General features: G+C 36.1%; 1 protein-coding gene and 1 long non-coding RNA gene across 2 annotated transcripts; both read right to left on the minus strand.

Annotated features, from left to right (window-relative positions):
* Window positions 1-1,818: 1,818 nt before the first annotated feature.
* LOC136243312 (uncharacterized) lies at window positions 1,819-14,236 on the minus strand. Its single transcript, XM_066034838.1, has 6 exons — window positions 13,840-14,236; window positions 8,437-9,056; window positions 8,294-8,349; window positions 2,903-3,010; window positions 2,420-2,760; window positions 1,819-2,292 (listed from the first exon to the last, which is right to left on the minus strand). Exons 1-6 carry the CDS (start codon window positions 14,230-14,232, stop codon window positions 1,834-1,836), a joined length of 1,977 nt encoding a protein of 658 aa, XP_065890910.1. The 5' UTR covers window positions 14,233-14,236; the 3' UTR covers window positions 1,819-1,833.
* LOC136243313 (uncharacterized) lies at window positions 6,932-7,617 on the minus strand. The gene is made up of 3 exons (XR_010694835.1): window positions 7,156-7,617; window positions 7,014-7,107; window positions 6,932-6,963 (listed from the first exon to the last, which is right to left on the minus strand). It is a non-coding gene; the product is annotated as an uncharacterized lncRNA (long non-coding RNA).
* Window positions 14,237-14,748: the final 512 nt, after the last annotated feature.

The following is a 14,748-nucleotide window of genomic DNA, read 5'->3' on the forward strand; positions in this document are numbered from 1 at the left end:
TGGCTTCTCACTCCCAGTTTGCAGACGTGGCATAGTCGGAAGGTGATTTATATTTATAGCTAGCCTGGTAGTTAAACAGCTTTACGCTATTAGAAATATTAAAGGTATAGCAAGTGCATTTGCAGCTAAAATCTCCCTTTTATAGCGAAGGAACGATTTAGAAGACATGTGCTGTAAAAGCAAAAAAATTAATGTAGTCCGGCAGCGCCCGCCCCGTCACATGCCTTACGGGGTAGCATGCATAACAAGTTTCTAGCCGTATAGTAAACAAACAACATAACCATAGCAAATACAGTAGCAATGAAGCTATAGCTAAAAGTAGCTATCTAATTCACTAACAGAGAAATATGCCATGAAATCCCTATGATTGTACCATGGAAAGTTATACAGTTCTATTATAGCTATTTAACATGTAGCAGTTGTCCAAAGCAGCATAGACAATTAATTATCAAAGGTGGTGAACTTGTGGCACTGCATTTGCACAGAGTATACGGGACTATATAGCTGCTGGGAGTTTATTACTCTCTCTTACTTCCAAGTAACTAGCTGTCAGTTTTAAAGTTCTTCAAAACTATAACTGTGGTGACCATGAGCCCATTTGATTCAACAGCTATAAATCCTAGCTGGTAGCTAGATGCATTTAACAAAATATCCATTCAGGCCACCTGATTTTGAACTGAGAAATTTAGCAAGCTATCCAGTTATGTTTGCTTCCCCTGGCCAAATGGCTAGAATTTAATGAATTTGTTGTGTTAAAATAAATTAGCTAATTACATATGCATCTACACACATTATTAACAGAATTAAGAGTAGTTATATATAAAATTTGAAGTTCTCAACCAGTAAAAAGCTACTAGCTGCACTTTCAGTAGTTTTTTTTACAATAACTAGCTCTGTCACTATTTATGTAGCTATACAGTATTTACAATTAGGCTTAAATTAGTCCCTTGGCCACAGCTGCAACTATAGCTGCTAGCTAAAGCGTAAAGCTAGCAGCACTAGCTATTACATGCATAAAACACCCAAGCACTTTATAGCATGCACTCATTGAGAGATCCTTAACAATATTATAGATACACTCATTAAATTAATTTGCTATAGTTAAACATGACCTAGCTATATAATCCATACTGTATAATGTGTAGTGTATGTTGTACTCCTATAAAATACATGTATGATTTTGTACTATTAAGCTACGTATTGTAATATTTCTTTTGTTATGTAAACAGTTTACACACACACACACACACACGCACACGCACACACACAAACACGCGCACGCACGCATGGGTGCATGCACACTAAAACTCTAGTATCTTAGTCAACACCGAACCTGTTTGAATAGCATAGCTATGACAAACAATTTAAGAAGGATCAGATGAAACCATAATTGTTCAATTTGACTTTTAATGTGTCACATACTTAGCTTATTGATTTTTAACTGTACACCTACTTGTAATGAATATATGTGCCAAATTAATAACCAGACAATGTGGATCCAAGATGTATGGTGTATCACATGAAACCATAGCTTTTAAAGTTTTTGCTAGCTGCTTTGCTTTACAGAATGGCTTCAAGTGGTGTATCTAGTTACATATTCTGAATCAACTCAATGATTGCGATAATGATGCTTAGTATATACATTAATTTTTATTTATAGTAGTGCTACATTTACAGCAAAACTTTGTATGCACACATTTTCACATAATATAGATGCAAGTATATCTAAAACAGTATAGTAGGAATATAAGAATAACCTTCACCTACAAAAAGTGCAATAAATGATTCACAGGTTGTTATGTGTATGTGCTTTGCAAGTAAATTATAGATGTATCATTTCGTGTCGCCATATGAGGTACTGACTGTTCTAGTGCAATCTTTGCTGGTTGTTGCTGTTCTGTCTCGAACAACATGACATTTGTATGCTGTCAGCCTTCGTATTACTTTCTTTACATCTTTGACTTGGATTGCGAACAGAAGATTTGACCAGGGAATTAAGCCCAGCAAAATGTAAGTGGCAGCATTTAGCTCAGGTTTAAGATGAGACTCAAGGTCACCTCTTTCTTTAGAACATGTATCAGGGCCACTGTAACCAGCAGCTTGACAGGTGAAATAAATAAGCAATTTGTCTAGGATGATATCCGAGTCTCTGATTCCAATGCTTACATTGACCAGTGCTATTACTCCAAATATGACAAAGTAACATGATATAAAAAGGATCTTTAATTCTGGAACATTGAATGCCACACTACACAAGTACTTAGATGATTTCTTTTTGAACATTTGATGTCTCTACAAAAATAGGAGGCACTTAGGTAAAGTGAGTAACAAAAGATTTTAAACCACAGTATATATACAGTATAGTATGTCAGAAACATCCTAGAACATTATAAATACACCATTATTTTAATGCACTGACCTCACGTAAAATCCAAAACATCAGTACAGCAAGTATAACCCCAACTGCCATTACAATGCACAATGGTAAACACACTGTGTAAAAATATACTTTATTAGATGGAACACATAACACTGGAGGGAATCGGCCAATGTTATATTCTGACACCAGCACAAATACAAAAGGTGCCAGAATGCTAACAAAAGTAGCCCCAGCAACTTCCACCACATGAAGAATAATTTTTGTTCGTTTAGTGGAAAGTATTCTTGACCAAACAGGAAATGCTATTTTGATGAATAAATGAATGAGATGGAGCAGCCATAGTATTCCAAGAAGCACCAGCATCCAGTGAAACAGAAAGCCTGAAATAACAAAATATTTATACAGCAAGCTAACAACAATAGCATACAGTGAAACAGAAGTCTATAATGAACAAAACTGCTATACAACAAGTTAATAGCAACAACAAGAAGAGTACTACATTGTCAGTATAGTAGTTCATACCTGAAGCTTGGCAAAATGTTGATGGATTATCATAAGCAACACTTAAAACCTCATGTGAACAGTATAGCCTCTCTTGTCCACCAATGTATGTTATTAAGACCAAGCAAGCTACAGTATAAGTGCATTGATTTAATAAAACATGTCAAAATATGTGACTGGACTGGCAAAAAGGGTCTTCCACACACATACAATGTACTGACTTTGATGGCCCATAAGTTGAGCTATTGACTTGAAATTTGGTCAGTAGTGAATACTAACATACTTTAATGGATGGAGAAAATTTCAGGTTTAAATGGTACTAGAACACAAAGTTATGGTCTTCCAAGTTCATAGAATTTGATGTGTGTGGAAGACTCCTTTTCACAAATCCGGTCACATATAGTGCAGTACATCAGTCTATGTGGCTAATCGACTACACACAAGAGTATGGATAAACATACATGCTTGTCAACCCATCATGTAAGCTGACATACAATCTTGTGCTTCCAATCTTACTAGGGGATTGGAAGCATAATATTATTATATATAGCAGCTTTAATCTCTCAGTGCTGGTATTGTGATCGGTAACAACCATAGCAGTAATTCCACAATTCTGGAGCTGATGTCTGGCTACTGATAATACGCTTCAATCTTTGTGATCATCATGCAACTAACTATGAACTCAACTTGAAGAATTTGTGTTTACATCAAATGTTGGATAAAGGGAAAACATGTTGCATTTAATCATTTAGAAGAGTAGAAATGTGTTTGAATTTATTTTCAATGAGAAGGATATCTGAATGCAAATCCACGTACCTGCAGTAATGGATCCAGTACGGTAATGAACTCCCTTTTGGCTTATCAAATTTAATTCAATTAACAAGTGGTAAGGTTCTTCTCCCAAACTGGGGAGTGGAACCCTACTTAAGTGGAGTAGAGCACTGCCATGAGTGCTATTGGTCAAATATGGTATGTAAAAGAGTAGGTGTGAGACATAAATATAGCACGAAGGAAAGCTGAGTGCCAACTATATTTCATCTCAAGACCACTCTTTGATTGCTATATTAACCTATAGCACAAGCCTAGTATAGTCCAGTCATTTTACCATTTTACCTTTAACTAATTGCAACAAAACAGTTTCAACTGTTTCTGGTACAGAAAAATGTGCTCTACAACATATCAAAAGTCTCAGTGAATCTCATGTGGGGAAAGTGCTTTTTCGGGACCTTATGTAGCTATTTTTAGCTTAAAAATGTGATTTTCAGTTCTATTTCATCTGTGCATTATCCAAAACACTCAAATTTGGTATTAAATGATTGGTCTTACCATAAGGAACACTGTGATACTTGTTTGGTGTCCATAGCTTAATCTATTCAAAAGTTGATCATTATTTTTACCTGTTTAGCCCTGCCCACACATATAATTAAATTTTGTTTAAAGCAATGGATTATTGACACTTTAGCCATGGCAGGAGACATGTTTTTACAACAGAGGGTCATGATAAAACCTTAGATGTATTTGTTACCATGGAAACACATAGTAGGTACTTTGTACAATGATTATAATGTTATAATGATATGAACAATATTTCAGATGGTATACATTATGGAAGATGTACACAACTGAGTTGGTGCAAGTGTAAAGTAGAAATGAGTACAAACAAATAGTTACTCATGTTGCATCATCATCGTTGTCATCATTTTCAATTACTTCTGAATTAGTACATCCTGACCATTTGCAGTTGCCACAAGCAACAGAACATATTACATTGTGCTTCTTGCATGTGCACCTCATACTGTTACAGTCAGTCTGACAGTTACATCTATTATGCCATTGTACCAGTCTGGAGTCTCATAATCTATTTTTTCTAAACCCAAAGAAAAATGCAAAGAAGTTCAAAGGGTGGAACATCAAGGCTATCAAGGAGTAATTGGGTACTGAAATATACAGTGTAATATTCCTTTTCTGCATGCAATGCTTGGCTGTGATACTACTGTACTTCACACCTGTATGGTATTGGAAAGGGCATATCTAGCAAGAAATTCCAGTCAAGTGAACACTTTTGAGAACAAGCTAAGGTAGTTGCTAAAGAGTCAGCTACCCCTGAACAAATTTCCATTGCAGGGCAACAAGCATTATAATTATATAGTAACTTTGTACAATGGGACACGATAGACTCTTTGTGCTACAAACATTTCTGTGAAAACGTTGCCACAAACACATCTTGTATACATTCACAAACTTTGCCACCTACTTCAGCTGCTGCAGCCTATAAGTTTATTTTCAAATATTGTGGAAAGGTAGTATAGTGGTGAAATGAACCCCCTAGAATGGGGATGGATGAAGAATAATGAAAATTTATGCCATTACTTACCGATTTACCCAGCATCAAGTGAGCTTCTGAGAATAATCAGATTTAACTGTATGTCAGACTGACTGTAGCAGTATGAGGCAGGGGCGGATCCAGGGGGGGTTCCAAGGGTTCCATGGAACCCCCCTTTTGAAAAGCCTTCTCACTCGAGATACTCTAATAGAGCAGTCTAATCGAGATACTCTAATAGAGCAGTCACAGTGGTCTTTTGAGGAGCAGCGTAGCAAGCTATATATCTAGTTATAAATAAGGAAGGAAATATAGTTGGTGAGGTGGCAACTATTGTCAGCAGGTGATGACCTTTTTTTTTTTTTTGGTCTTCAACCTATACAGCTAAGCTGAAGTTGCAATTTCAAAGTGGAACCTCCCTTTTTAAGAGTCTGGATCCGCCCCTGTGAGGTGTACATGCAAGAGGCACAATGTGAAATGTTCTATTGCTTGTGGTAACTGTAGAGGGTCAGGATGTACTAATTAAAATGATGAAGCATGAGTAACTACTTGTTTGTAGTAAACTTGAGTTACGTATGTACACCTTCCATAATACATACTGTCTGAAGTATTGTTCATATCATATAGTATTACAATCATTGTACAAAGTAACTACTATGTGTTTCCATGGTTACAAATACATCTAAGGTTTACCTCTGTTGTGAAAACATGTCTCCTGCAATGGTTAGTCCAGATATAAACAAAATTTAATTATATGCATGGGCGGGACTAAACAGGTAAAAATACATAATGGTTATAACTTTTGAATAGATTAAGCTATGGACACCAAATAAGTATCACATTGCTCCTTATGGTAAGACCAATCATTTAATTCCCAAATGTGAGTGATATGGATAATGTACAGATGAAATCCAGTGTAGAACTGAAAATCCCATTTAAAGCTAAAAATGGCTATAAAAAGTCACGAAAAGCACTTTCCCACATGAGATTCACTGAGACTTTTGATATGTTGTAGAGCACATTTTCTGTACCAGATCTAGAAACAGTTGAAACTGTTTTTGTTGCAATTAGTTAAAGGTTTACTCATTGTTTTGCCAAAAATGACAGGACTATAGGCAGTGCTTTAACTGTTACAGAGAACTTGAATAATATGGTTCAGCAGCATCAACTCTACCTGATTAAATGGTTACAGACCCAAGGTATATTCAGTATCCTTGGAGAATGACTGTCGAGATTTCAGTTTAGATGGTGTCTTTGTGATCATGTCGGTGAACTCATCCAGGAGACTGGAGGCATACAAGTCCTCGTAGTTTCTACTTATGGAAATAAAATATCAAAAGTTAGTTTATATGCAAATAAACTTGTTTATATTATATTATATTGGTACAGAGAGTAAATTGAAGACAAAAGAGGAACTCTAGATCTGTAAAGACAGTTAGAATTCCTGTAGACTCTGACAATGGTATTGCCAATAGTCAGGTAACTACGAACTTTATAGTTCTTAGTTACCTGACTATTGACAATACCATTGTCAAAGTCTACCAGAATTCTAACTATCTTTACAGATCTAGAGTTCTTCTTTTGTCTGTAAAGACAGTTAGAATTCCTGTAGACTCTGACAATGGTATTGTCAATAGTCAGGTAACTAAGAACTTTTAAAGTTCTTAGTTACCTGACTATTGACAATACCATTGTCAGAGTCTACCAGAATTCTAACTATATTTACAGATCTAGAGTTCTTCTTTTGTCTTCAATTTACTCTCTGTACCAATATAATATAATATAAACAAGTTTATTTGCATATAAACTAACTTTTGATATTTTATTTCCATAAGTAGAAACTATGAGGACTTGTATGCCTCCAGTCTCCTGGATGAGTTCACCGATGTGATCACAGAGACACCATCTAAACTGAAATCTCGACAGTCATTCTCCAAGGATACTCAATATATACCTTGGGTCTGTAACTATTTAATCAGGTAGAGTTGATGCCGCTGAACCATATTATTCAAATACAGTGAAAATCATCATAGTAGTGGAATGGTGAGTCTGGAAATAACAAAAGTGTACATGTAAATATTTGTCACACAACACTGTATTGTTTTATGTTCACAACTAGGCATTAGAACTTTAGAACTTTATGAGTTCACCGACATGATCACAAAGGCACCATCTAAACTGAAATCTCGACAGTCATTCTCCAAGGATACTGAATATATACCTTGGGTCTGTAACCATTTAATTAGGTAGAGTCGATGCCGCTGAACCATATTATTTATATACACACAAGATAGCTAGCTACGCAAAACACAATTAGAAACTCGTGGAGTACTCCTGAAATCAACTATATCTTTGGTAGAATAGGCATTTTTACCTGTGTTAATATTAATATACCTTGTTCTGGACTTTGAGGAGTCTAGACTGTCTTTGCAATAGCTACAAGTAGTTTATAAGTAGTTTACAAGTAATACTTGTAAACTAGTACAAACTTTTAATAGTTTACAAGTACGGTATGTCTATAAATCCAGCAGTTCTAGTTGTACTAGTTGTGTTGACTGGTCAACCAGCGTAGCATGGGATAATAGTTTAGATCATAGACTGGGTTGGGTGATTGGTTGTACTGGCCAGAATTGGATCATTAATCACTTGAAGCAGGCTATTAGCCTGCAAAATAGGCCTGGCAGTTCTATAACTACCTGATATAGAACTGTGCATGTGGCCTATTAAAGGTTCTATAACTGTGTTCAATATAGAACATGTTCAGTTGTGTTCTGTATATGGCTATTATAGAACTGTTTTTTGCTTTGATCCTGCCACGCAAGGTTATCATGGTTTTAACACTTTAAGATTCTTTTAAACAATCCTAAATGGTAAGGTTCAACAGTGAAACAATACTGAGGAGTGATTTTAAACATTCTGTATGTGGGTGGTTTCATACATCTACTATAAATTAAACAATATTAATGCCTTGCAGTAGAGGCCATTTCTAAAAGCCACTCTACATTAACTATACTTAAATAATGTGCCACACTTAACAATAAATGTTTACTGCGCATGTCCATGCACTTCTACATATGTACAATGTAACTTACCTATAACAAATGCACAGAGAGTGTTGTATACAACTAGAACAGATGGAAAATCTAACCTGTAAAAAAATAGCAATGAATGTTATTCACTAGCACATAAACAACTACTGCACAATTATATATTATTAAGCCTGGTTTTTACTTACAGTGCTTTCCATCTAATGATGGCTGCAACAAACACCAATATTCCACCAATGAATGCAGATATTCCAGCAAAAATAAATATTGCTCTTTCTTGAAACTTGGTTTTAACTCGGTGTTGTGAGAATTCTCCACACAGTGGTAGACACAAGCCACAGTATTCTTTAAACTGATAGTGACATTGTAAAGATTGTGGTATAATTTGTGTAGTGTTATCATCAGTGATATTATCAACATCACTGAAATGTTCACAGGCTGGTAAAAGTGATGATGATGATGTAGCCATGACCAGCCTCCACTCATCAGCACACACCACATCACGAATATTACTACATTGTTCCTGGCTTATAAGGTTTACACTACCATTACCATCACATGGGGGATGTACATATTGACACAGAAATGGTAACACAACTTCAACACACTGTTCAGTGATAAAACGAGTGCCCATAAGCTGATTTAGGATATCCATAAATTGTGTAATATCATTTTCCGAAATGTCTTTCAGTGTGAGTGCAAATAACAAAGTGGTTTCATATACTCTATCCAAATATTGTGAGCATTGCCCACTATAGCTAGTACATGTCTCTGTATACAAGGATTGGACAGCAATTCCATCGCCACTCTGAAGAGCAAAAATCATGCATAGTTGGTTAGCTGATTCACAAAAAAGCATCAACGTAGAATGGTACATGCAGTCTCACTTATCCAATCTCCTGGTGACTAAGTATTTAAACATCTTTACTATTAAGACCACAGGCCACACATGTGGAATTGCAAAATAGTATGTATACTTCAAAATTATACAACTGTAACAACTGTTACCTCTCATATTGGAAGAAACACTCATCACCTCTTCATACCAAGAGTCAGGACAACATAAATTATATGGCAATAGTTTTTGCTTCAAAGGCATACTCAAATCTGAACTCATGATCACTTAATGCCTCACTTGACACTGCAGCAAGTCTTGGACAATTTAAACATTTATACAAGTCTTATTTTTAGTGTACTTGTGCATACGTATATAAATTGGTGTTAATGGTGTATGTTATATATATATATATATCATGTACCACGGTAGTGGTACATAATAGGGATCAGGCAGAAATTTTTCAAAACACTCTAATAGAACGCACGCCAAAAGCAGCCTTCCGGGCTTTAGATTTTATTTCTAAAACATTCTAGACCTTTCTTTTGTGTTTACAACACTAGCCAACAAGTATTAAAAGTAAGGGAAATGGTTTTAGGTGTTTTTTAAAATTTTGAAAATGGTTAGATTCTCCATCTTCTTCTTTCTTTCTTCTTTCTTTCTTTCTTGTTTCGCGCGCCTACAGCTCGTAGGAAGTAGATATCAGCCCTAAAAACGTATGGCGTATTTAAAAAACATTCGTACCCAGGTCTGTGTGGTATTAAAATCTTCCCTCTCTAATGCGATTGCGAGATATAGAGCAAGAATCACTCTTCGAGACGCCATTCGATCGAGAAGCCATACAGATGATAATATAGAATTGTTTAAAATTCCATTGCTTTAGCTCACAGGACTAAAATGCATCAAGTTGTATCACACTAAACATTAAACATAACTATTGTTCACTGAAACTCGGGTTTTAGACTTTCTTCATTACGAGACAGTGAAGGGGGTGTGGCCCGCACCTCGTCACTTAAACTATTACTGTACGCCTTTCGTGTATACTTTCTATTATATTCTTCAGCTGTTTACCAGCTAAGAGTCGACATAACAAGGCTTGTAAGCTATTGGAACACACTGGTAAATTTCGAATTGAAAAGGGGTGTGTCCCTTCCGTACGCGATTGAAAAATAAAAAGCGGGATACTCCGTATACTCAGCACTTTAATTGGAGTCGACCACGTTTTGTCAAGCGTGTGTTGAAGAGGAAGAGGAAGAGGACAATGATTAAACTTAATTATGTAATTGTTTATTAAACTTATTTATGTAATTGTTTATTGCCAGTTGATATTACAATGGGTTTCTTTATTAAACAATCATGTACTGTTGAACGTATATTTAAGAAGTAGTCCATGTGCATGGACATGAAAAAAATTATGAAACTAGTGGAGCAAAAAAATTATTAATTTTCAACAAGTAGAATAGGGATCAAAGATTTGATTTTGAAAAAAACTGCGTAAACAAGAAGTAATAGGGATGATAATCCACAAAATTCTATGCATCATCAGTTCAAAGCAAGTTATTTGAATAGTGTACACTCAATTTGCGATTCCTATTTCAACTTGTGGTTAAATTTTGTTAAAATGTTGAAATAGGAATCGCAAATTGAGTGTACACTATTCAAATAACTTGCTTTGAACTGATGATGCATAGAATTTTGTGGATTATCATCCCTATTACTTCTTGTTTACGCAGTTTTTTTCAAAATCAAATCTTTGATCCCTATTCTACTTGTTGAAAATTAATAATTTTTTTGCCCCACTAGTATATATATATATATATATATATATATAACACTGCTGAGTAGTGTTTTCCTATAAAACTCTAAAAAATCTAACAGTGCACAAAGTAATTCACTTTCAGCCAATGTAACATTAAATTTTCCAATGCCTGCCATATGTTTTCCAAGCTATTCCATTGACCTATATTCAGTGGGTTGAATATGAGATATACTTCAGTAGTTAAATTGCATTGCCATCAGCAAAGTGTGAACCGCCTTTGTAAGCCCAAATATTGACAAGGACGCATTTGTTAAAATTTTAATGTGTTTATTCACAAGATGCAGGAACAGATATGGTAGCAGCATTGCAGCAGGTTAGCTTTTCGTGTCATGCACAACAATATGTGACTGGATTTCACATAACAAGGCTTCCACACACACAAAATCAAACTTACGATTTTACCAGAAATGGATTGCTGGTCTAATACACTATCATATTTCACACTGTACTTCCTTCAGCACTGACAAGTCTGGTTTCTGTAGCAGCTTTCTTCCGACCCTGTCAAAGCCACGAGTGTGAGATTGGCACCATTAAATGGCCATGGCTTTGAGATAATGGTGTGTAGTGAGCTGGGACTTCACAGAGAGCTCGCCAATAGTGTTCTCAGTCAATTTGGAGTAATTTGAGGGCCATGGAGAGCCCAAACTTGGCCTCTGGATTCCAATCGTCTTCTTATTTCATTTTATACCCGTATATTAAGACCACCGTCCACCCCCACCCTCCCACCCTATTACTACCCCCACCCTCCCACCCTATTACTACCACCTGTGATATTATTACCAGCTTGAAAAAAGCTGCTCAAAACAGGGCAAATTTTGGGTATCAGAAATGTATACACCCACTCAGTGATAGCTAGTAAATAGATGCATACTTGGTGCAAATTTTGTTTGCACAGCTGTAGGCACTGGGAAGTTATTACACAATGATTCCTTAAAATCGCCATATCTCCTAACAAAGCTTTGTGTGTCGAAGCCTTGTTTTGTCAAATTCAGTCACATATTGTCAAACACTTTAATAAAACAGTCATTCTAACATTTGAAAAATGATGGTATACTTTTTGTGTTAGCCGTGCAATAACTATTCACTTTAATGAGGAGCAAACAATTTTGGCATCCATATATGGAACTGACCACCCTCATAGCCAGCTTCCTATCATGATAGCAAACAACCAACAGAAAAAGATCTACAACCAGCAGTGGATTTGATAACAACAAGCAACAGCACAGCAAAAGGAGGATCAAGAAGTCTGTCCACTTTTATTTTACAGGGAGCTTAGCTTCATGCACTGTTATATAAAAGCCAATAAAGTTATTAGTAAAGTAATATTATACTATTGCATAATTTCCCTTTAAATTCTTTGAAAATTCCTCTGAAAGTCCAACAAATTACTATAGATCTCTTCAAATTCCTAGCTGGTATCCCATTACAAATAATTGGGCCCAAATTTTATCGTGCATGATTGCTTTCTTCAGTAAGCATCTTCAATTTAAAAATATCTTTCAGAGCATGCTCTAAGACTCTTCCACCCCACCCCATTTTTATACACTGCAAAAACTGTATTAATTGGTGTCACACTTTTAGTTTTTTGCTACGCCCCTAATAGCAATTTAAGTGATGTCATGAAATACCAACAAATGAATCAATGACAGAAAGTTATTTATAAACACAGCTGTATATGGCATTAAGGAATCTAGCATCATTGGAGCAGTTAATATGGAACCTATTTATGATCCCATCAAAACAAATAGCTATGTGTGTCACCTACACAGCAGCAAATGAGATCCAGCCCACGGTAGCATTTCTCCTAAAGTACCAGGCAACAACTCATGATCAACAAGGTGATACAAACAGTATCACTATGGACAAAGCAACTGCAACATAATATCAGATGCATGACATAATTATGCTTCTTTTCTAGCTATATGTACCAATGCCTTCAGCAGCTAACTAATAGTACAATACATGAAAACAAGTGTGTATAAGGTATCGGTCTAACTGATAACAGCTAATTCAGTTTTGATATATACTTTACAAGCAACGCTATAATTACAACAGCAATAACTACTGCACGCATGCTTGTAAAATGTGTACATAAATACTGGAAAGTCTGGAAAGTGCCTATAATGGTTGTAGAGTCATTTGAGATGGAACCATGCAGACATCCCAAGAATTAATTTGTGTAGTGTACCCAGTCAATAAAAGTTACATTTGTTAGTGTTTATTTATCTGCTGAAAGAAAATTAGAGATTGAGCATTAGCCAGTTCAAATCAAAATAGCTATTGATACTGTCATACTGTAGCTGGCTGTAAGCTATTCATGATAACTTTTTTAACTTAGGCCAGGCCAAGCTGATTCACAGTTTATTGTCACCGCCTGCATGAGTTTTTAGGAATAGAGCAATAATTTCATAATTCATTATTTCTCACGTGATAATCATTGTTTATACTCTCGAACTCATTTTTGTATATTGAAACATGGTGTGTGCAATAAATGTAACGATTATACCCAGTCTGGACTCGTTAGAACCTTCAATAAATAGACTAGATTCTAAAGAGAGAATGCATAAACGAGTAAGTATAAATAGTGACATATCAAATAAGCTTGCAATTGTTGTTCAAATATGCAGTTAGCTACTGTGTGAAGCTATACTTTTCAAATGTTTTTCCATGTTAAAAAAATTATGAAATATGACCTCCCGCCCGCATGACTTCTTCTCAAGACCTCTTCTCAAATATCCCTGACGATAAATTATGAATCAACTTGGCCTGGCCTTAGCTATATAGCTAGCTGTCCTCAAACCAAATTGATTACCTCCCCCCCGCTGTACATTTATCGCTGCATTGCGTAACTATGTGTGGTATTTGTTAACTAATTATAATTAGCTACGATGATCTCATGCAGTTTTTCCCACACAATACATTTAAGGATCAACAAACCTGCAAAGACGTTGTATTCAGTACCGAAGAGCACTGGTCGACGTCGAAGTCGAGCGTGATTGTAGAATTGTCTCCACCACGATCAGTATCGACAGCATAGATAACGATAGGCACACAAAATCCCAATGCTACCACTATACAAATCGACACCAGCACAATCCTATCAACCAGTACCACTGGTCTTGAAGGCTGGCTCCGGTTGAGTGTATTGGTATCAGATATTCCGAAAGTAGTTTTAACTAGTATACTGTTGATTGTATCACTTCGTTTAGGCTTTGGCTTAGCCTTCGGAACGTCCTCACCTGACTTTTTCCCATTTTCAGGGCTTAGTTGAAAGGACGTCGTGCTATCTTCTTTATTGAAGAAGCCCTGAAGATGTTCATTGAGAGACATGACCAGTCAGTGCAAACTGAACTTCTGATCTCGTTTCTGATAGTTTTATGTCAGCAGAAACCGATTTACGGAGAATTACGTGCCTACCTCACTATAGCTGTGCGTATAGCTGTGGGAGTTTCTTGTCTCAGTTCATAGCTAAGAGCTATAGCTAGCGGTGTTTTGTCAATTAGCTATTTGCTTTACAGAAGAACGGTACCACTATATAAAGTTGCAATTCAGGCAAAAATAATATTAGTCAGTCCCGAGGGTGTACCAGTGCCTGCAATCTGTATGAGCTTTTTATTTGAAAAGGATCTATATAGAGGCGGGAATTCTTGGCTGAAAATTTCGTTTGCATCGCTGTCAGGACCGCCCTTGCCCATCGCTGTCAGTATAGCTAGCTACCTACATTTACAGTATTTAAGCTATAGCCAAAGGCCTATATATACTTTCAAACAAGCTAGGCCAATAGTTATGCAGCTATTGAGACTGCATCGCACTAGAATCATGTAACTATTATAGCTAGCTATACCT

The sequence above is a fragment of the Dysidea avara genome, chromosome 13, assembly GCF_963678975.1.
Source record: "Dysidea avara chromosome 13, odDysAvar1.4, whole genome shotgun sequence".
In the NCBI taxonomy this organism is placed as follows: Eukaryota; Metazoa; Porifera; class Demospongiae; order Dictyoceratida; family Dysideidae; genus Dysidea; species Dysidea avara.

Bases quoted from the DNA above. Each gene is read 5' to 3' on its own strand.
- LOC136243312 (XM_066034838.1), bottom strand. From the start codon at position 14,232: ATGTCTCTCAATGAACATCTTCAGGGCTTCTTCAATAAAGAAGATAGC. The intron at 8,350-8,436 runs GTAAGTAAAAAC...ATTTTTTTACAG, and splicing joins ATCATTAGATGGAAAGCACT to GTTAGATTTTCCATCTGTTC. The intron at 2,761-2,902 runs GTATGAACTACT...TTGTTATTTCAG, and splicing joins AACATTTTGCCAAGCTTCAG to GCTTTCTGTTTCACTGGATG.